The 23,138-nt window shown below is 43.8% G+C and overlaps 1 protein-coding gene across 1 annotated transcript; it reads left to right on the top strand.

Annotated features, from left to right (window-relative positions):
* Positions 1-7,754: 7,754 nt before the first annotated feature.
* stox1 (storkhead box 1) lies at positions 7,755-23,138 on the top strand. The gene is made up of 4 exons (XM_028423293.1): positions 7,755-8,276; positions 18,517-18,669; positions 19,250-21,878; positions 22,882-23,138. Exons 1-4 carry the CDS (start codon positions 7,946-7,948, stop codon positions 23,033-23,035), a joined length of 3,267 nt encoding a protein of 1,088 aa, XP_028279094.1. The 5' UTR covers positions 7,755-7,945; the 3' UTR covers positions 23,036-23,138.

Here is a 23,138-nt window from a genome sequence, read left to right on the forward strand (position 1 = left end):
GGTGTAGGATTTGGGTGGAGAAAGGCACACTGTCACTCTGTGACATGGGGATGAGATAACCCAGGCTTTCTGCAGGGAGAGTCCACACTCACACTCACAGACTAGAAACTATAATGAATCCAGGATGAGAGAAAAGAGACACTTCACACCATTTATCAGGAATAGTATCCCTGGAGTGTTCGGGGTGTGACCAGATGTAGAGTATTAATCATGTAGCATACTGTGTTAGAGATTGTTTGAGGAACAGGGAGGTTCCTGTGCACCGAACCTTTGAAGATTTTTCCTCAGGTGTGTATTTTGTGGACTTTTCTGACCTCCTGTCCTCTCTTACCACAGCACATAGTTTTTTCCAGACTCTTTCCTGGATGAAATTAGTGATTAATCATTTCATATATTTCTGCCATGTATTGTAGTAACATCACCATCAACACTAGTCTGTTGTACATTAAAACACTCATTTATTTTGTAGTGACTGTTTAAGAACGTAGCTGTCGGTGTGATTCATTCAGATTATTCCCACATTTTCACTTAATTTGCTCTGATATCCCACAATGCATCAGTGCGGTGTTACCGCTGTAGAACTGACAGCTACGTGTGTTTCCTCTGAGTATGAGGCCTTGTTCACACTTTACTTAGCAGGAAAGCTTTCTGTCTGCGTCCAGCAGCCTGACTATGTCATTTCCGAGAGAACAATGCGTATCTGTCACCCAGCACTTTGGTTATGTGGCTGCTTATTGTCCTCATGTCCTGCACTGAATGCTCATTTATACCCTCAAGGACCCACATGCACACTCTTCTCTTGTGTGTGTGGGAGGTTTGCACTTGGATGTGCATGCTTATGTGTACACATGCACATGTGATGTGTGAAATTAGACCCTGCTGCAGAGAGCAGAGCAGGTAACCCCACTCCAGGGCTGCAACAGAAGGCTTTTGTGGCACTTCCCCACCCCTGCTCTTTAACCCCCACTGCTATCAAAGAGCTGCTGAACTCACAGGCTGCTCTGCTGACAATCAATGCAGGCTCAGAGCTTGGAGGGTGGGAGCAGACAGGGTTTGTTAAAAAGGGAGTTTGGTTTAGTTACTGATCATGTTGCCTCCACTGACCCTTACTTTTCATGTAAAATCAGATGTCTGAAGTCTATGGGTGCGGCCGTGGATCCTGTGCAGATGACGTTACACTGACTTCATTGTTAGTTTGCCTCATCTATAGGCGTGTAGATTTATTTAAATTATCCCCTTCCTCCTTCTCCTTGTTGACAAATCACTCGTTACCATTAACACCCTTCATGCTATCTGCATGTCAAAAGTTCAGACTCATACTTATCATGACAAAAGCCTACAAAGTCTCAGCGGGTCGACTATTCAAGCCCTGTCAGAGGTCACCGTTTGTTGCATTGTTCCACTTATGATGGTGGGAGATTGGACAGCAAAGGAGTGTAACCACATAAAATGTGTTATAACAGTGATGGTTAGACGAACTGAAGCATTATTGCCTTTGCTTGTGGTTGTTGTGTATCATTGTGAAGCAAAGGGCGATGAATTGTGATAAACCATGACGCATCCTCTGGGATAAACAAATTTTTTCACTCAGTTCTGCCAAAAAAACTATTCTGACCACCAAAGTCAAACAAACAAGTCAACCGCCCTCTTACGTTGTGTTTGATATTTCAGGTAATTGATACATGAGAGGCTCCATTGAGCAGAGAGCGGGGCCCCTGTTCAGCTGGAGCTGCAGGCAGGAACTCTGCTAACTCAGGAGCAGCACAGCAAAGTGGTGTAGCTGTTAAGGAAACGATGCCCCCACCCACCCCACCCCACCTCAAAGGCCTTTCTGAGGGAATACTGGGTTACAGTGTGAGAATGTTCCACAGTTGTCTCTAAAGGCGTCTTCCCGGTGGGAACACATGAACGCCTCACCTCGTTGCTGCGTGGACGCCTACGACTACGACACGCCCCCTCCTCCTCCCACCCTTATGCAGGACAGCAAAAATCAGGTGGCCCTTTAATGTAACTGTACACCATCTCACATCAATTTGAAGCAGGTCTCACATTTCACAGGTTAACAATACTTACACAAAGCGCAGCATTCATGCAGGCTTAGCATCTACACTTTGGGGGAAAAGCAGATATTCTTTGATTGCTACTGAATGCAGCCCTGAAGGAAAGTATGTCACTCAATAAGATAATCATACAGTGGGAACCCACGGCTGCCAGCAGCAGCCTGCAGTTTGAAAAAACAAATGTTTCCATTGTAACTGTGGTCTTGACACAGTGCATGCAAACATGGGTTAAACATCCTCAGACTGTGTGTGTGTGTGTGTGTGGTAAATACAGGAAACATCTCCATTCAGACCAGCTGGTACAATAACTACCAGTCAGGTGCAGGTGTGCAGGGTCAGCAGGCCAGGAGCTCAGCCCAATTTCAATATGTGCAACAAATGTCTAGCATGTGAGTCCGTGTTTGATTTGTATTTTTTTCTTGCTCAGTCATAAATAATTGATAATAGATATAGATCAGATGCCAAACAGACACATAGAGTGTATCATGGATGTTGCAGCAGAGACTAAAGCCTACAGAAGCGACACCTACAGAGTGTTAGAATATAATATAGTCCTTTTGGGAACTTGTCTCATGGTTGTTGTGTCTATTTGACGCTCTTAAGTGTGTCAGTACAGTTAAATCAGCTGAAAGAAGCTAAAACAACGAAGCTACACATGTAGCCAGAGCAAGTAATGTCTTAATCATCAGCTGATTAAGCACTGGTCCTCTGAGTTAGACATTTATCATGTCCTTGCAGCTAAGGTGACAGTGTCCCTCTTTGACAAACCTCTTCTCAGCTTTGTGTGTCCTCCAGCTCTCCTTCCGATGCGTCTTCCTCTCTCATGGCTCTAAAACAGTCCCGGAAGCCACTGTGAGGCATTTCCTGCATATTTTACATCACCTTGAAGCAGGGGGTCGCTGGAAACAGTGGAAGAACGCTCTTCCTAGCAGCAGTGTCCGCTCATATGTGTATACTGTGTTATAACAGGAGCCTGTGCTGCTTCATGTGTCCGTCTCTGGCTGAGTAACAGTAGGTATTTTGTTCCTCTAATAAGGCTCATATGCCGTAAACGTCTTTGATGTCACATTACCATGGAGGCTTTCAGGCTCTGCTTCTTCAGTTCAAAAGCTTCGACCAATTAGATCCTGGCTTAATAAAGTTTGTGGCCGCCTAGATGTTAATTTGGTGACAGGTGACACATCACAGAACAGAATCAGCCTTGATGTTGCTACGGATCTGCTTATAAAACCCTGTATTTGATTTAGGTTCAAAGCCAATGATACATAAGAAAGAGTAAAAAACACATTGGGGACATTTGTCACAACAATGAAAAAAACAGATATTTTATAAAATCAGCTGTAAAGTGGCCTAAATGTGGTCCTGTGTGGTAAAAAGTGGTGGTTGGGTCTGGAGTCATCAATATTATGATGACAGCAAGGGCGATGTCCTGATGCAGATGGGAGATTATCACCTGGTAAAATGTGTTAGTTCTGCAGTCATCCCCATTATGTGAAATAATCTCATAATTTAATCTGTTGTTTCGTGCATACCGACACAATTTGTACACCTATTTCATGAATCGCTTTTTTGTGCACATATAGCCACACAAATCAGCCAATTCATGGTATGAAGATACAAAAGTCTGGGTTAGGAGGCAGGAGGGCTCCAGCTCACAACAGCCCTGTGCTGCTGGTGCTTCACAGCTGCCACTGACATCTCGCTTCCAGCTTGTGGTTGAGGTTAGGCATTAAAACACTACTGGTTAAAGTTGGTGTTAAAAACTGGTGTAAGGTTGTAGGTTTGCTGCACAAAACAATTACATTACATCAATATAACACAGGTCACAAACAGTTAAAAAGAGAAAGCAACACTCCTGCTCTGTATTAGGTTGTTTGCCACTTTAAGACGTTAAAAATCCATCAGACGGGAAAACAAAGAGCTTCTTGGCAGTAAAACAGAGACTGTTATGGCTTTATGGAGGTCAGTGTTTGATGGGAATCCAGTGCACCTGTGACCTCGGTGTTGTGTACATGGATGGTGCACCTTCACTTCACAACAAAGACGAGACCACGCTAACACAGGTTCCCCGGCTCTCACACAAGCTCAAAGTGCAGCTGGAGACATCTCGCACAGAGCTGTGATCTTCAGCATGTCCACAGGGTGTGTGTGTGTGTGTGTGTGTGTGTGTGAGGATGTGGGTGTACACCATCACTCACCACCTTCTAAACACACTAGACAGCACTTAAAGCAACCTTAAATCTGTCTTTTTTTCCCACCAAAATATCTTTAAAAAGACGATCCGTAGACTAAGTGCTCTGCTGGATTCCCTCTCTGTCTCAGACTTATTAAACAACTTGACTCAATTATAGTCCTGACTTAAGTAATCATGTTTTATGGCAAAACCACTATCATTATGTTTGTCTGGCTGCCCGCTGACTCTGTGAAGTGAGTCGGTCCTGCAGGTTTCACTTAAGATGTGCATTGATTTGTGTTGTGAAGCACTCGAGTGTGCACAAGTTACGTACTGTCTTAAATGTCAATAAACACAACAGAGACTGAACGCAAACCAGCACGGCCCAGCTTTGATCTCTGCTGCCATGGCAGAGTGCTGAAATAATCAAATTGTAATAACAGAGTGCCATGACTAATGCCGTGACATGTTCACTCTTGCATAAAGATTAAAAGACAAACTTAAAAAAAAGATCTTTAAAAGCAGGATTGATGAAGGAATTATGTTTTTGATCCAAGAAATGCACAAACTTCCTGAGATGTTCTTTGAACAACAGTCATGTCTGAGCTTAGTTTAGGATGGGACAAGTTAAAAAGGGTTAATCGGGATAGTTTTTGATCAAAATGACATAACACTTTACTGATGAATCAGTCTCTTCTTCTTTCAGTGTTTTTGACTTTGAAGTTGTCGCCCAGCTTGCTCCTTAGTGAGCTGGACTTATATTTTATGTCTCATATCCACAATTCATCCCTGCACATCCAGGATTTATTCAGAATATCCAGGCTTTTCTGGTCTGGAATTAACAAATTAAGCTTGACATTTAAACTCCACCGTTCCACAGATATGATCCTTTCTCCTGTATTCTCTCCATCCTCATCCGAGGAGGTGACACCACCTCTAAAACATGTAAGAGACATAACAGTGAAGGTTACCATACAGCTCATTTGTGCTGAGGATGATTTGGGTCACATTTATTCTTGGCACAGAGGTTAAGGGGAAGCCTTCTGGCCTTGTTTTAGTCAGAAAACGTCCAGCGAGCTGGGCTCCTTTAGTAGGACCAGATGTTTTAGTTTGTATGTAGAGACACAAAGTTTAGGTTCAGGATTGCGGTTCATTGAAATTATCATATCCACAATATACATCGTGATCACATCAAGGTCGGTGGCCCCTCGGAGACACCTGATACTACTTGGAAATTGCTTCAGTGCACAGCAAGAGGGAGGCATATGTATGCTAATTGGAAATCAGGGGCCGCAGTGCAGAATTTCACGTCATTATGGTAACTTGGTGAACTTTGCTTCTTGATAATCAGTCCCACCAGCAGACTAAACATTTGGAAGAAAGAGCCCTCAGACTTTAAATGCGAGTCCGGCCGGGTCCCATTGTCCACGTTCAGATTAAACAAAGTGGGCAGGAAGTTAACGGCTTCAAACAATGGTAACATTCCTGCACACTTCCATGTAATGCAAACAGTGGTAAAACTGTGTGTTTGTACATGTGTGTAGTACCACAAGTTTGCAGTTTTGCATCGTGGCCACAGGCCCCTGTATTTTCAGTAAGAGAAGTACAAACGCCATTCAAAGCTGATAGATACTGACAGGAAAGCAGCAGTGCAAAGCTGCACCCAGCAGCTCGATGCTTACTCTGTTTAAATAAACCAAAACTACCAACAAGAAGCCTGTTGGTTTAGTCTGCTGGCTGTAGTTTCATATTTATCTTTCAGATCTCCTCTGTGTGAAATTAACAAACCTGATCAGTCATAAATTCAGTTAAACACTCTGTTGTTTTAATGAATATACAACACTTTCCCCCCAGTGACTAATCTCTGTACAGCTGCTCCTTTCATTTTGAAGGGAAAACTTCCAGCAGCACATGTGCTCCGAGCTGGCCGATTCTTTAAGTAGCTTTAAAAAAAAGCTCCCCTGTGGAGTTTCCTTGTAAACAAATAAAAGTTATGTTTACATTCACTGTTCACTCACCACTTGTACCCTGCAGGTATAACAGATGTGATGCATGCACATAAAACCAGTTTTTGATTTGAAGTCCTTCATTGTATCCAAGTTCACTCGCTTGCAGCCTTTGTCCTGCCTTTGTGTACAACGCCCAACTGTACATCAGGGGATGGCGAGAAACCTTCCACACAACGCTAAAAGAAAAAACAAATCAGTGGTGACATTGAGCTTCGTTAAGTTTGTTAAGTAGTCCAATTTTCTTTCCATCAGAGCATTTTCATTTCAGTTTGTTTGCTCATTTGTTCGTGCAGTGGCTTTTGTTTAAGTTGTAAGCTATTATCCCTAAAAGGATCAATAAGGCTCACATTATACATATCTAAACCAAACCTTCGTGTTTTCACAGTGTTTCATCCTCGGTGTGGTTTTGGAGTTTTGGAGTTGGATTTCCTGTAGAAAGTAAATAAAGTTTTGTGGGTTTGAATAAACGTAATTTCCCCATTGTGGGACAATTTCTTAATCGTATGTTTGGCTGCTGCAGACTTTGCTTGTTTTTGTTTTATTAGACTCAAATCTTTAATCTTCAACCCTCTAACTTCAGTGACTCCTCACAGGTTGTACATAACTCTCCCTTTAGGCTGAGGTGATGTGTTCTTTTCATGAGCAGAGGAAGCTCAATATCCTGTTCCTCCAGGAGCTCCTAATACCACACTGAGGGCAGACTGCCCCCCCTCCCTCCCAGCCTATTGGGGGGGCCTGAGTGCTCCTGAAACTGAAGCCATGGGTCCTCTGAGACCCTGATATATGAGGTGTCTGTGCCTCAGACTCTATCTGGTGCAGCCAGGCCTAATGGGCTCCTTCTTTTGAGTGTGCAGGAGGGTATGGTTCTCATTTCAGTGGCACACATGTTCTCTGTGGCTCACACTTGTGCACTTTTACTGAACCAGGCAGTTTCTCTCTTAGCTCAGTCATTGTTGTGAAATGCAATAACTCCAGGTTCTGTTATTGCAGTCCATGAGGTTTCATTTTTCTCATGAGATCTGCATTTGTCACTCAAAACCGGTCAGCTCTGGCAAAAGATTTCTGTTACAGCGAGGATGGGAACAAACAAATCTTATATGGACTGACTCTAAGAAGGCTGCTGGCCTCTGTTTTCTTTGTTTTATGAGTCCTGGTGGATATGTTTATTTGCTTTATTTGCTTATTTGAAAGACACTGACATGACACTGTTTTTACAGAAGTGTTTTTCATCCCCAAACACAATCAATTAATAAATAAAGCAGAAATTGGCTTTTAGAGATCTTAAAGGATTCATGAAGTTCCATCACCCTCATTCAGTCCTTTATGTTTGATCTCTTTGCAGGATTGTAAAGAGCATTTTGCTCCTTTTCAATAAGAAACTTCTGACAAACACACACACTGTCACACACCTGTGAGCAGTCAGTCAGTGGGAGGTCCACCTGTGTGTCCCAGCAGCAGCAGCAGGCTGATGAGCCCTCCTCCTCTCTGCCACCGTCATTCGTTTCCCTGCAAGCCGAGAGAAACCAGCCGGACGTCCTCTGCGCCTTCGGATCGTTAACCGCAGGATTGAGGCGCACTGTGGAGGAATGCGTGGCAAACTCCGGCGTCTCTTCTGGATTTTACATGGGAGACCTGCCTCTTAACAAGTGCGATTTCATTTCAAGCATGATATCTCATTCCTGGAGCCGATAAAGGCGTTAGAAATGTCTCACCAGCAGCGCTTCGTCCAACTCTCCGCGGCGTCTCTCGCCGTGGTCTTCGGCCCCGACGAGGAGACTTTGCGCGCCGGTGGAGGGAAACTCAACGCCAACACTACAAGTGGTCAGGAGATTTTTGCGGACTTTAAAGCGCAGAATCTGCGCAGTTTTTGGAATAAGAGACTCATAAAGGCCATAGCTGAAGTGCACTTTCAGGGATGGATGGAAAACTTGGTGCTTTTCATTCAGGGGAACGCGAACAACTTGGAGGTGCTGAGAGAGGCTTGGATGCGCAGGGCTCTGAGGTCTCCAAAGGGATTTATCATCAAAGCTGTCGGTAAGTAACCTCAATATTGTCAATGTCCTGTTTGTATTAATGGTTTGTGTAGTTTAAAAGTCCATAAATACAGCAACGGGCAGCATTGGGTGTTTGCAATGCAAATAAGATAGGTGATAGCAGGGCGTCCAAACGGCAAAGGCAACAGTCCCCACAGTCATTATTATTATAGTGGAGTCACACCATCAGTAACATTTGTTTACCACAGTGAGAGGAGAGTGTGAAAGCCATAAAGGCTTCAAACACACCTCTTCCCTCTCAAGCAGGATGGTGGGACAAAAACACTTTGTTGTAAATAAACCAAAAATAAAAATAAAAGAAATCAATTCTTGGATTTTAGGAAGTAATAATAATTAGGAAGCTTAATTAATAAGCTCCCTGTTGTTATCAAGGCTGTGACATGTTTACCAAAGCTTGTTAACAAGGCTCTGTGTAATTACTTCTAATTGTTCTCCTGTTGTTGTGTGTGTGCTGCACTGGAACAATAGAGAAGGAATGGAAACCTGAATGCAGCCTCCTATAGCATGATCTCATGTCCTGTAAATATCTGACAGCACCGGCCGGCCTGGAGAAAATGACAACCGTGTGTGTGTTTTAAACTGTAATGACAGTATTGCACACACAATAATTCACATTATTTTCTCATAGTATAACTGCAACCTGTTGCTAATGCATGTGTGGAAGCTGTTTTTTTTAATGCTACTGCCTTCCGCTCATAAAGTGATGCAAGCTATGTTTGTGTGCTCCTCAGTTGCTTAGTGTCCCGGCAACACACGCTTTGGCTTGGAGCTTTCCATTTGTTGCCTCTGTTGCATGTGTGTGTGTTCTGTCTGGAAGTGCGCCTCCCCGCTGTCTACCTGCTGATCAGTCCGTGAGCTCCGCCAGACTGAGCAGTGCACAGACAAGTAAATGGAGGAATGTGAAGGGGAGGAAGAGACCACACAGAGGGAGACCTCGAGAGGGCGTGGAATGACAGAGGAGGTGGAGGGGGGGCTGACACGCCATCCTGCTGTGAGACAGAGCCCCGTGCTTTCCATTCAGCATGCAAACAAACAACATATGGGCCAAAGGTGATGCTGAGTGTCAGCCCGAAGAAGCACACAGACCCTGTTGGACAGAACCTGTTGGCAAACAGGTCTGTGTTTGCGTGAATGTCACCTCCTTCTCCTCCTTAACAAATCCTTCACCTCTCACTGGTGCAATTTGTATGGAAATCAGTGCTGGCAGGCTGTCAGAGTCTGGTTTACTGCCTTCTCACTGAGGATTGGTCAGCAGTGAATCACTGAGTGAGTGGCGAGCGACAGCAGCCGCTTTCCTGTTAGCCAGGATTAATGTCCCTCTGTTTCATGGCCAGTGAGGGACTGTGGAAGTCAAACTCCCAGATTGATATCAGGCGCGGACTGAAGGCCTTGACATTGTCCTGATATAAATATGTCGGCTAGAAAACAGAAATCTTATGAGTTATGGGCTACAGTGAGTTTTAAACAGCCCTATTTCCTCTCCTGGGTCAGAGGAAGGTTGAGACGTGACTTTACAGCCATGAGGAGGCATTTTAGAGGAGAGTGCAGAGGCAAATTTACAGGACATTTAGCTGAAACTAAACAGATGTGGATGATGTTCATTAGCGGTGTTCATTAACTGTGCAGAGACCCACTTTAACAAAGCTTTGCAACGGTTCTGCCTGGGTATCAGTGCTCTGTGGGCCTATCAGCCACCCCCCAGGCCACTGAGGAGGAGAGATGTGCAGGAGGAGTGGAGGATTGATGGAGGAAGAGGGTTAGGCCGAGGTAAACAGACAGACTGAGGAGTCAGTATGAGCAGCCCTTGTTGTTATCATTGTGGGAGTGGGCCCCACTGGTCCTGAAGTTGACCTCCCAGCTTTAATTCATGAATGACTGCAGGATGTTTCTCATTCTTGTTCTTTTTCTGAAATTATCTCTTCATCTTGTTTATTTTCCTCTTAAGTGTTTTTTTTTTTTTGTTCCTGTTCATCAGGAATAACATTACCGGACCGGGCCTGACTTTATTACAGTATGGCGCTACTGTAATAAGCAGGCTAGCTCCTGTTGATCCATATTTAACAATCAGTCCCATCTAAACTCTGCCAAAAAATATAAATGCATGTCTTTAATCTGTTTTTAACTGGGGTATATAAATCCACTCTGCAGGTCGACCCATGCTAACCCTTTGAAACCAGACGCTCCATAATAACTGTTCTGCATTATTTAGAGCGTCACCGTTGTCTCCGCAGCAGGATGAGCACCAACCCACGAGTTGAAACATTTATATGCATTCAGCCATTGGTGTAATGAGGTATCCTGTATCCTCCCATCATTCAGCCTCTGTAAACTACCCTCGTACCCTGTGAACATGGACGTGAATGAGTCTTCTCACTTTCTCCATGGAAAACCCGTCTATGGTTGGTCATTGTAGGTCATACAGTATGCCTCCCTCGCTGTGGAGCACTATGGCTTCACTGTGCTCTCTGAGCCAAGTTTCCTTTTTAAATGGCATGTTTCATTTAGGTCTCCATACGATGAGGTGGTGAAGCATTCCTGAAATGCTTCATTTACTCTTGAGATCATTTCCTGAGTTCGCCGCTCAGCGAGCCTCGTTTCTGCTCTTTTTGCTTTTTCACTTGAAAGTGTTGCGTTTTCACACAAGAGGGTGTCTCCTTTCATGAGGGTATTTTGTCAAAGTCTCAGAGCGCTCCACTAATGGCCATAACTCTTCCAGATGTTAGCTTATTAACCGTGACACCCCCTCACCGGGCCCTGCTGGGCTTAAATAGCCCACCCTGTCCTAACTAAGCAGCACAGGTCAAAGGTTACGACCTCCTCGCTAACAAGCCGCCCTGAGGTCAGTGAGCTTCAGAGGGGATTTCTTTTAAAGGCAAACAGAGGAACGTACATCAATACATATCCAGGTGTTGTCCTGACACACCACCACACACCATGCTAATTAGAGTCCAAATGATACATAGATAATAACAGAGCATCATACTATATGATCATAACTTTGTCACCCTGTAATCTGTGTGGTAATTAGTCATTTAAATACTAATGAAAATAAATTAACATATTTTACTTCACTGACTGAAGATGCTTTGCAACAGAATATAATTCTGATTGAGGTTAAAGGTAGCCAGAAGAAGGGAAACATTAATACAACCACATTTATGTAACATCAGTTCCCACAAGCAGTGCTGGTTGCTGCTTCCACCTCCCCGACACTAATAATAAAACATATGGCTGCAGAAATATGTGCTGTTGTCTGCATCTGGTTGTTTTTCTCATATGGAGCTGAACGTCTTTAAGCACTTTCTTGTGTCTGACTTCACTTTGGGTTTAGATCAAAGAAGACCTCATTTCATTCATATTTATTAATACACAGCTGAGTGGAGATTAATTAAGTTGCAACATGAAAGGTTTAAACTCAATGGGAAGACAAGCAGCCTCTGTGATTTATGTGCCGCCTGCTGAAGCCTAAATTGCTTTAAATTGTTGGTATAAGATAATGAGGCCTGGTATTATCTTTCAGTGTCTCAGTGCCAACGCTGTGTCTCTGCATTTATCTGAACTGTCTTCCTTTCTATTTCCTGCCCTCGTTAAAGACAGCTGAACACACGGTGCAGATATGATGAAACCTTGACCTTTACTCTCAGACAAAGCCTTCACATGTGCGAGCCAGCCTCTCAGCAGATCATTTGTTCACCACATCCTTTCCCATCGAGCAGGAAGCTCACCCCCCGGTGTGAATCAGGCATATCGGCCTCTGTCTCGACCCAAACGCTGGACTCACCCACAGCGGCAGAGTGGAGCGGTGCCAACAATAACAGTCAAGGAGTTTCCTCTTTATCCCTTGGCTTATGCACTCTGTCAGCGGCCGCTTGGGTTTCCCTTGAGGGACTTCACCTTCTGGTCAGACAAATGGGTTGACACATGAATCAGATTGTATTGCATTAAATTTGGTATTACTCTTACTCTCTAGTTTCCTGACAGGATGTTTTCTTTGCTTCAGTTAGCATTGATAAATGTGCTGGTATGCTAATATTGGTACTGTGATAGTAAAGCAGTGAAATGAAAAACATTACTATGGTAGATCGGGAGCTCGGGTTTAATACAGGAATAACTGTTATCTGCTGCACCTCGAGCTCAGGAAGAAATGGTTTTCATTCAGGACCAATGGCTGCCATCAGTCTTGGTTAAAGGCGAGGGATCTCCTGGACAGTCTCTGCCTGTGCCAGTATGTGTGTATATATATATATATATATATATATATATATATATATATACTTCACTTTACACTTGTATTTTCTTTGGGAAATTCCAGATGAACAAATAAAATAGTTCTATTTCTGAACTCGATAGAGTACAAAATGAAAGGAGACTGTAAAGTTGATTAAGGTCAGCAGAACATTTGACAATGGAACAATGGAACTGAATGGGTCTGTGCAACACGTTATCAGCTTTTAAGGGCCAACATATTTTCATCTCTGTGAATGGGTTTTCCAAAATTGCTGTGGAAGCCTGGATGAAATGTACAATTACTCCTTAAAACACATCAGATCTGGGCTGCAATCAGACTGAGATGGACTCAGGAGATTGTGTCAAACATGGCTTTGTTGAGTTGCTACACAATGCAGGAATTCAACCAGAAATAGTAAAACGTGTGCGTGGCTGTTTAGACACAAAGGGAATGTACAGTGCTGTCAGACTACTGACGAGAGCCAGACATTATGGGCTGTGGTCTGATTATGCATTACTGTAAAATACAGCCCTGTCCAGCCTTACATGGTTTCCTGTTAAGCACCTGGTCAGGTGTGTGTCCTATTTCACATTTCCGGGTCATTTATGTGAGCTGGCTCGCTGGTTGAATTGTTCTTCCTGAATCAGATGGTAAAAACATTATTTAGTGGCATTACAGCTGCGGGGGATTTGAAACCAAGATCTGTGGTGAGCAAACTATGTGAGCGTAGATGATTTAAACTCAAGTCTGAGAAGCTTAGTCACAGCCTGTTTATGCTCTCTTGCCAACATACATTAAACGTCAAAGGGCTGGTTTGGCAAAGCGAGCCTCCAGGCTTCGGCTGGATTATAGATACCCATTCTATGCTTCTGGTGCTGTTTCTTCTTTTTCTTTGGCTTTGTATTGCATGTGGCAGGTCACTGCCACAGTAAAGGTTTCCATGGAGACATCAACACAAAACCGTGCCTGTGTTTCAATTCAGTGCCCAGAGTCTTTCTTTTTAGTCACAATGTTTTGTCTTGTTGTCTTATCTGTTGCTGCTTCACTGTTTAGTTCAGAAGTCAGTGATTATATCTGGACATTAGACCCTACATTTCTAAAATAATGTCCCAAAAAAACATTCTTACAGTCCAGATTTGACAACGTTCCGCCCACCTTAACACCTCGATTAATAGTTAAACACCTGAAATTAAATATTTACCTAAAATGTCTGATGTTCAGGCAGAAATGCAGGTTTTATTATCAATCAATAAAGCTGTAAAATGGCCAGTCACTCTGCCTTTTACCACTTTTTGAAGTGTTATAGTGGCAATACAGTATTTCTTCATGTGGACGGACAGGAAAGGGCAGCGCTGTCAGACTGGGGAAGGTTTTGTTGCCGGGCTGTGATTGCTCTCTGAAGTGATCTTTTCACTCAAGTTTATTGGGCCATTTAACCACAACGCCCACATCTGTGTGTTCCACGGGAGTGAAAGAAACAACCTCGTAAAGCCTGTATAAGGCCTGCTAGCCTAAAATACCCAAAACAAAGAGTCTGTGAGGCGTCTCTTCACGTGACACCAAATCTGAGTGTATGAATCCTGCACTCACAGCCTACAGAATCACCGAAGCATGTCCTCTATCGATGGTAGACAACAAGAGGGGATGGAGAGGGGGTTTAGGCAGGCCTCAAGTCCATGTCCATGTCGAATGCCATGCAGTGTGTCCTTAATGAGGGAGAGAGAAGATTAGCCTGTTTGCTTACTGGAGCCTGGAAGATTAGACGATAGCAGGATGAGATAAGAAGGTGTGTGTGAGAGAGTGTGTGTCACACTCAGAGTGAGGGATACTGGTATTTCACTTAGGGTTTACCTGCGTGAAGGTGGAAGGCCAAGGACTAGATTCTGTCACAGGATTAGCAGACATTTTGTTGCTTTGTACAGGTCTATAGGTGATGGAATGATCTCATCTGTCACACTCTTACTCCATGTATGGTCGCTCAGTCAGTCTATTAGACTTTACTGCACATGGATGGCTACAAGGCATGTACATAATCTATGAGCATGTTTAAATGGTCACAGTGCTAATGTTAACACTGTTTGTCCTGATGGGAATCAGTCATCTCCCTTAGACATCATTTTCAAAAGTGAACCAAGCCAGTGGACGAAGAAAGTTGTGACACTAAAATGTGTCAGAAACTTAATGTAGCCAACTAGTCTGAAAGTCTTTCTTGAGTATTACAACAATAAAATACCTTATAGTGTAAGCTTAAAACTCTTCTTCCCGTGCCCTAAACTTTCCGTGTGAGAATAGACTGCTGCCTGGGGGATCAAATGAAACATGTCTGGAGCTGACTGTTCACACTGGTGATTGACAGAGACCCTCTCTCCTCTATCCCCACTGAGATCAGTTTGGCTGCTGACACTGATCAGTGCCACATGTATTCACATGGCTGTGTTGTTACCGAGGCCACATGAGTCCCATTTCATATGTGATTGCATTACCTTCTCCTGGAAGAACACATTCCATACAGCTGAGCCTCCATAATCTCCACTCTCAGTGTTTCAATTACTGTATGTGTTCAATCATTCGGTTTTAGCCTTTATAAAAGTTTATCTCTGTAATAAAATGCAACACAGAAATATCATCATCATTGTACACACTATGTGTGATGAATCGAATATAAATGAGAAACTGAATTTGATCACAAACATACTGATAAGCGACCACACACGGACTCTTCATGACAGCATTTCAGCTATCTGTCTTGACATTTTTCATATTTGACTAGATATTGCTGACAAATGCAGCACCACAGTGATCCTCTGCTCCATCATTAACAGATGCTCACAACAGAAAACATCTGCTATAAAACCTGGTTTTAATTTGTTTTATAAAACAGCAAGTTTCCTTTAAATCTCAATACAATGCACATTAAAGTGAAATGTTGGTTGTAATGCTCTGTTATTATTATTATTATGCATGCTAATATTGGAGCTCCAGTGTTTTATTAAACCGTTGTGTCAGACTTAATGTTGTGTAAAGTCTCCAACTTTAAGGCGAACCTTGTCTCTGAAACTGTGAGACAACACTGATGAGCTCATACAATTTAATTCATAATTAAAGAAATCATTTGGTGAGACGTTCCTTTTTTAATTGTTATTATCCCTCTAACTTTCTCGTCTCGCCCCCCGTTTGACTCTTGGGCTGCCGTTTCTCTCTCTCATCTTTGTCGCACAGAGTTCGGTTGCCATGGTTCCCAGCCGGGTATTCATGCTGTGTATGACAAAGGGTGTAATGTCAGCGGCCGGGTCTTAGATTACAGGAACACAGAGGTCCGTTTCCCCTGGAGAGAAGACGGTTACAGCAGTAAACCTCCCCGATGGTCACGCCTGCTAATGTTAGACTCTGTAAACACAACCTCTATTACACCTACATTTTCTCACAAACAAACAGCTACAGGTGTTTTATTTATTTATTTCTGGTCACAGCTCAGACCTACAGTGCAGAATTAATCTGATGGCATGTGGGAAACATGTTGTCACTATTAAACAGACTATTTCAACAGGTGTCTGACAGGATATCCTGGTTTAAATCTGAGGTTAACGCTCAATCTAACACACTTCTGTGCAAAGAGAGAATTAGTTTATTGATTCCCTGTGATTAATCAGTTGTCTCTTGCTCCTCTGACCTGATCATATCCCAGTTGACCTTTTGGCTGTTTATGGCGGTTAGAAGTGGTTGCTATGTGGACAGCCTGCCATGCATTCCTATAGGAAGTTAACAACAATGAGGAGCTAAGTCAGCAGCACTAATTCACTGCCCAGGGAGACGGCTATTGAGATATCCGCTCTGAGGTTCAGCCAGCTTAACGTCTTGTCTCGACGGGGGAAGGCAGATGTTGTATTTTTTTTCTTTTACAATCCCTCCACGATCAGTTTCACAAAGAAAGACCTCTGACTGTGAGCCTTATGAGCCTTAAGTGGGCTCAGTGTGCTGCTCCTCACTCAGGATGAAACACCTTCCACTTTGCTAACACACAGAATATAACCAGCTGTGTGCTCAGTGTTGACAGTTTTGGTTGCTTTCCCATTGGTGAGGTTCACCTTTAATGTCCAGGCCAGGCATGATATGAGCGTGGGAATCCAGCACGATCTGGCTTATTATAACACTTCAATCATCCTAAATCTGATGTGACCTCATCTTTCATTTAAGTGAGCCACGTTTGGCTGGTTGTATTATTTTCATGACAAAAATTGTTTTTGAAATGTCATCGCATTTTGTACTCTAAACAAAGCAGAGACGGTTCTTATCAAACCCAAATTATTCTGGACCTGTCTGGATCTGTCAGCATGCCATACATGTGTGATCTGTCATGCCTTACCCTGGCAGATATTTGATTTGCTGTTTATTTTCCCTTCCTTAGACATAAGTGGTTCAAGTGTGAGGGCTGTGAATGTTTAGTTTACATCAAGTGTGAGCTCGGCAGTGTGTTCACTGAGTACCCTGGGGGACTGTTCATAGTCACATGTTTATACCTCTAGTCAGATAAAAGTTCCAACTACTTAAGCAGCAGATGCTGAGACAGCATGTGGTGATTGATCATCTTGTTTTTCACTCATTAAGCACCTTTTCATTAATGTGGTGTGACTTATTAACTAAACCCAATTTTCCAGTCCTGTAGATAAGGTTATTGTTCATGGCCTTGTGTCTGCTGCTCATAGAGGCGTGTTTGTGCTCACCCAGCCCAGATGCTAATCATTCATCAGCAGGGGAATATCATTAGTAAACATCTCTCTTTGTGCTTTGAACACGTCTGTGGGGAATTTGAAAGAAAAGCAGACATCCTGTCAGTATGTCAGTGTTTTGGCTTATTGTGTTTGTGAAAGAAACACAGTAACTGTAAGAGCAACGTTCCTACAGAGTTTCACATTTATATGATCACTCAGGGGTTCATTCTTCGGATCCCACTGTAGTTACTCACTGCTACAAAACCCACATTATTATCCTACCCATCACCACATCAAAGCTCCGACCGTCACTCTACTGTATAAATGTTACAATCTGCCTAAAGGCGTATGTCTCAAAATAAACTTTTCCAATATATTATGCGTAAACACAATAATCTGGTTTGGCAGGTCTCTGCATAAAAACTTTGCATCTTGAGGTTAGAGAGGCTCAAAGCTCTAAGGCTGGAGGGTACAATGACTTACAGATGAGCTGGAAGGGGGGAAAAAGGCATGACCCTGCATATTTATCTCTAAAGAAGAACACGTTGACCAAATTAGATGCTACACAGTGAGGTAACTGGTTCCACTAATGAGATCTATAAGGGCCTTTGCCAGAAGGAACATAAGCTACATGTTGCTTCAGTTAGGTATCTCCTTGTGTAAAAGTCCTATTGATTGTTTTTGATCCTGAAAATAAATATTTCTAAAATGTCTGGTTGGCTTTAAAAGTAGCTTAGTTTTATGATTTGAAAGCTTTGTGGCTTCTGTCTAATGGGTTCCCACAGTTTGTTTGCATGTTAGAGAAAGGACTGTGTCTGATTGGTGGGATTGGGATGTGGGGGTGTACATGCACACTATTTTTACAGACACAAATGTTTCCACGACTGTCTGTGTTTTTTTTCTTGGTCTCTCCTGCTTTCAGGACCATGTTTTGGTAATCGCTGCTCATAGATGTGTAGCACTGTGTGATATGGGGGGGGCAGGATATGTGATCTGCCCAGCCAGCAGGCCTGTGGTCATTTCTGTGGGAGTAATGGAATTCTGTGGTCTATCCCAGCACTGATGGAATTTCAAAAGCAGTGAGGCATGGTTCATACAAGTCACATAAATAGACCACCTCGGTCATGATTTAGAAGGTGGTTAGGACAGGAATGTCAACTTTACTACTCAGAGCTGTTTTCACTGGCAGCACAAGTCAGAGAGAGAGAGACCTCTGTGACCCAGGTGTGTTTATATCTGCTGCAGGCCCACCTGTTTCATCTGCTGATATGTTTGTGTTACAGGTGACCTCTCCCCGGTGCAGATGGCCCCCGTTCCTCAGTCCCAGTTCATTCCTTTGGCTGAGGTGTTGTGCTCGGTCATCTCAGATATGAATTCTTCTCAAATCACCGTCAACCAGGAGGCACTAGTCAATTACATGAGCAAAGCACATCCAGGTAATCCTGCTGGTAACTGAATAGTTTGACATTCTTGGCTGAGAGAAAGACAAGAACATTTATAACACTCTCACATCTGTCTGTTATATGAAGCTACAGCCTTTATCCTTAGAGTAGCAGCTGCCTGGACACAGCTGGCTTTGCTCTATCCAAATCCTACAAAGGCCCGCCTACCAGGCCTACTCGTCAACACAAAGAATCTCATTTGTTTAATTTGCACAAAAAACTTTGCGCAAGTTTTATGAACAGTGATGTGCCAGACTGCTTCTTTGCCAAACCCCCATAGAGTAGTCTGGCATTTAATCCTCTGTAAAACTACAGCTTCTCATCTTGAAGCTTTGTTTTTCCCCTGAATTAAATGAAACTGGATGTAGTATGTTATTAATGATCTTAGATTTATTTACAGAGAAAGGACAGCGTTTTTTCTGTTCCTAGTTAAATAGATGGCGACTGTAACTTTCTGTTTAAGAGTTAGAGTCATGGCATGTGTGTCATCAATGTCCTTGTCAAACTCTCGGTCAGATAGATTTTATTTTCCTTCTCGTTTGTCCTTATAAGAGTTTCTCTTTCTCTGTCTCAGGGATAACCATTCCCACTCAGGACATCCTCTACAATGCTCTCGGCACTCTTATTAAAGAGCGCAAAATTTACCATACAGGTGAGGGCTACTTCATTGTCACACCTCAGACCTATTTCATCACCAACAACAACGCCCGAGAGAAGACCTGGTGGACATCTGGTTCAGCAGACGACCCTCCTTTGCCACCTCCCATTACTTACCTACTAAGCAATGATATCTGTGATGACAGCACTCAAATGCTGCCAGTGGCCCACTGTAAGTCCTGCAGCTGTTTCAGCCCTCTCCAGATTTCCACAAATATTGCCTCTGCAACAGCCCCTGTGCCTCCCTCTGTTGTCCCAGACCAGCATTCTGTCTCTGTGTCCATGAGTGAATGCACAGGCAAGAGCTTAAAGTGGCCACGGCCACTAGATCACAAACCCACAGTGCAGCACCAGTCCACCTCCACTGCAGCAGATTGTCAGGCAAGTGAGATCAGCAAAACTACAGCCACTACTAACGCCACCAGCCGTAAGGATAAGGATAACAAACCAGGGAGGAAGTTCGGCCTCAGCCTGTTCCGGAGGAATGGAGGTAAAAAGGAGAAGCCAAAGAAGGAGTATGCATCATTTTCAGGCCAGTTCCCTCCAGAGGAGTGGCCAGTCAGGGACGAGGATGACCTGAACAACTTGCCCCGTGATTTGGAGCATGCCATCATTAAACGCATCAACCCTGAACTGACTGTGGACAACCTGACACGGCACACTGTCCTAATGAAGAAGCTGGAGGAGAGGAAGGAGAGGGGGATCGAAAGAGTGCTGGACAGAGGTCTGGATAAAGACGATAAGGGAGTTGACAAGGGAATGTCTACTGAAGTACTAGCATTCTCCAGACCAAAGCATCACCACTCATCCAAGGCTGGTGCAGGGAAAAGATCAATTCAGAAGGCCTCTCGCAGCAAGAGAAGGGCTCACTCATCCAGAGAGAAGCAACGGGAAAGGGAGAAGGAAAGGGTTAAGAATAAGGCTCCCATATGTGCGGACAATTATCCAGAGAAGGAGGATTTGATCCCTACCCGGCTCAGAGTGGAAATCCCTGTTGATGAACCAGATCAAATGGAAGAAGGTGGAACTGCGGAGGGAAAGTCTCTTTATAAGAAGCGCATTGAAAACCCTTTCCAGACTCATCCAATCAAAGAAACTGAGAGCACGATTCCCCCCTCCAGAGAACACAGAAGGCGAGAGGTGAAAGAAGGCAAGGCTTCAGGGCCAGGCAGAAAGGAACGAACCAGTCATCGCTCCAAATCATGGGACCCGCATCGGGCCAGGATGATGGCAGCAGATGGAGAGAATGCAGTGAAATTCCCTACATCTGAGGACAGGCTCATGTGTGCCAATGAGGGGGATTTTACTGCTGATCACCTGCCTCAAGCAGACATGAAGCTCCACAGAGAGCTGCCACTGGACTACAGCTCAGCCTACCCACAGAGCAGCACGCTCCGGATAGACGACAAAGTCAGACAACAGAGGGAGGGAAACAGCAAGGAGAGCTGGGAGAGAGAGGGCAACAATGGACCTTTTCAGGATCTGAAGGAGTACAACAGCACACCAGCCCACAGCCAAAATACAGATGACAGTCTTGCTAGCATCCAACAATACTCCACCACTAATGGTGTTCTCACCTATAAGCCGAATCTTCCCTGGGCCAAACCTTCTTTACAGCACAAACATTCCCTCAGACACTCCAACCTACAAAGAGATGACACTCAGAGGACCGATGAAATGACACCCACCCAAGACCAACAAGCGATGAGACCTGTTAATATTAGTAACAGTGAGCAAAGGATCATGAGTCCAGAAAAAAAGATGGAGCTGACTCCTGACAGCACTCCATTAGTAACAGACACTGCTGGCTTCCTAGAAGACGACTATAGACTCTATCATGGAGCGGCGGAGGACGAGGATGCCTGCAGCTCCCTGTGTCTGAATGAAGATGAGATCATTAATACAGCAAATGAGTTCCGAACAGATGCTGCAAACTATCACCAGCTGCTTTACCATGACCATGAGTATCAGGGACCCCACAGTCACTACTGTCAATCCAACTTTCATAAATCACAAGCCAGTCTAATGCAAGAGTCAGTGGACAGCACTTTCAAACATCCACATGTAAATCCCACAGCAGCCCACAGGGAAGCCTCCCTCAGCCCCACCAGACCCGCAGAGGCCAGCTGGAGAATACATCACGCCCATCAAAGGTCGAGATCACCAGGCATCCAGTGTGAATCCAGCCCCAGACAAAGCACATTGATCCAGGGGGAGAGACAACAGGAAGCCAGTCTTGACTTGGACTGTTTGGAGGCATGTGAAGTTGCAGACAGCAGCATCTTTGACTACTGCCAGACTAGTGAGGTAGAATCAGACACAGAGACAGTCCGGAAGTCAGCTGACGAGGGTGATGGAGAGTCAGCACACTGGGCAGCTGAGGCGGAGGAAGTGCAGGAGGATGGTTATGATGACAATGGAGTTTCTCAGACCCACAGAGCTGCTCTGAGCATGCCCAGTGGAGCCAAAGGGGCAGAGATTGGAGAACTGGTAGAAATGGGAGAGAACCAGAGCATCACAGGAGACAGTGGAATAGACTCTCCTCGGTGAGTGCCTCTCTTTGTAGTTGTCTGTATCAAAGGTCACACGTAATCATTTGAAGAGTTTTGTGTGTTAATCAGTATTTATTTTCAATGTATGAATGAATTGTAATTCAATTTAAGAATGGACATTCTTGGTTTTCATAAGTGGATTGCTTCTTGTGGTTGAACTGAATGAAATAATGTGTATGCTCACTAAGTAGCACCCTAACCCCTCATTGTGTCTTCAGAGCACAATCAGCTTTTTATACTTGCAAATTATTGGTACTAAACAACTGCAAAGACAATCTTGATTTGGTTGGTTCATGACATTCTGATCTGCCTTATTGTCATTATACTATTAAAGTGCATAATAAAAAAAGTCCAAGAATCGGCATCCTGAAGCCCAGTGTGAGTTCACCGAAAAACCATAGGCGTAATTTAAGATGCTGGCTTCTATTTGATTGTTGAGTTCAGGTCTGTCCATCAAAGCCTCTGACAGAAATATCTGACAGACTAAACTCTTTCATGTGGAGAAAAAAGTGCTTCTCCACTTCAGATGACTGGTTTTTTTTTAGTTTTCACTCCTCTGGTTAATGTCTTATCTCTTCTGCTTGAAACCACACCAGACTGCACACACACACACACACACACACACACACACACACACACACACACACACACACATATTTCTGCAAAAGTAAACACTGTACTGAGGTTAGTTAACCTCTGGGTTACATGCCTGTGGTTGGCCTTGTTCCAAAATTGTGATTTTTTTTCTTTTAAGGTGAATTGCAATAAAGCTGAACAAACACCTTGCAGCCAATTATAGCATCGAGTATTTGGACAGAAGGGAGTCATTTCTGATAATTATGTGTAATTGCTCTGCAGCACTTAAACCCTCATGTTTTAATCAAAGAGGAAGAACGGACTTTTTCCTGACATTGGACGCACTGTGCACACTGGCATGTCTTTCTGAAGATGGAGTGCATGAAAACATTACTGAAATGGTGTATTTCTGCCCCTGCAGGACCCGCGTCAGTCTGGCCTCCAGCAACACTGTCATTCTGGAAGGGCTCAAGAGACGAGGGTTTTTACAAAACCTGGAAAAGCTGCATTCAAAGAGCAGTGCCATTCGACCACAGAGCTCACTGCTGCAGTTAACCCCGGTAATGAATGTGTAGCAGGCCGTGCTGGAGACCTTTCCTGAAATCTCTAACAGAAGTCTGTCCAGTTATGAGAGTTTGTACTTTGAGGCTTATCTCCACATACTAATGCCTATTATAA

This window comes from Parambassis ranga, chromosome 15 (assembly GCF_900634625.1).
Source record: "Parambassis ranga chromosome 15, fParRan2.1, whole genome shotgun sequence".
NCBI classification, from domain to species: Eukaryota; Metazoa; Chordata; class Actinopteri; family Ambassidae; genus Parambassis; species Parambassis ranga.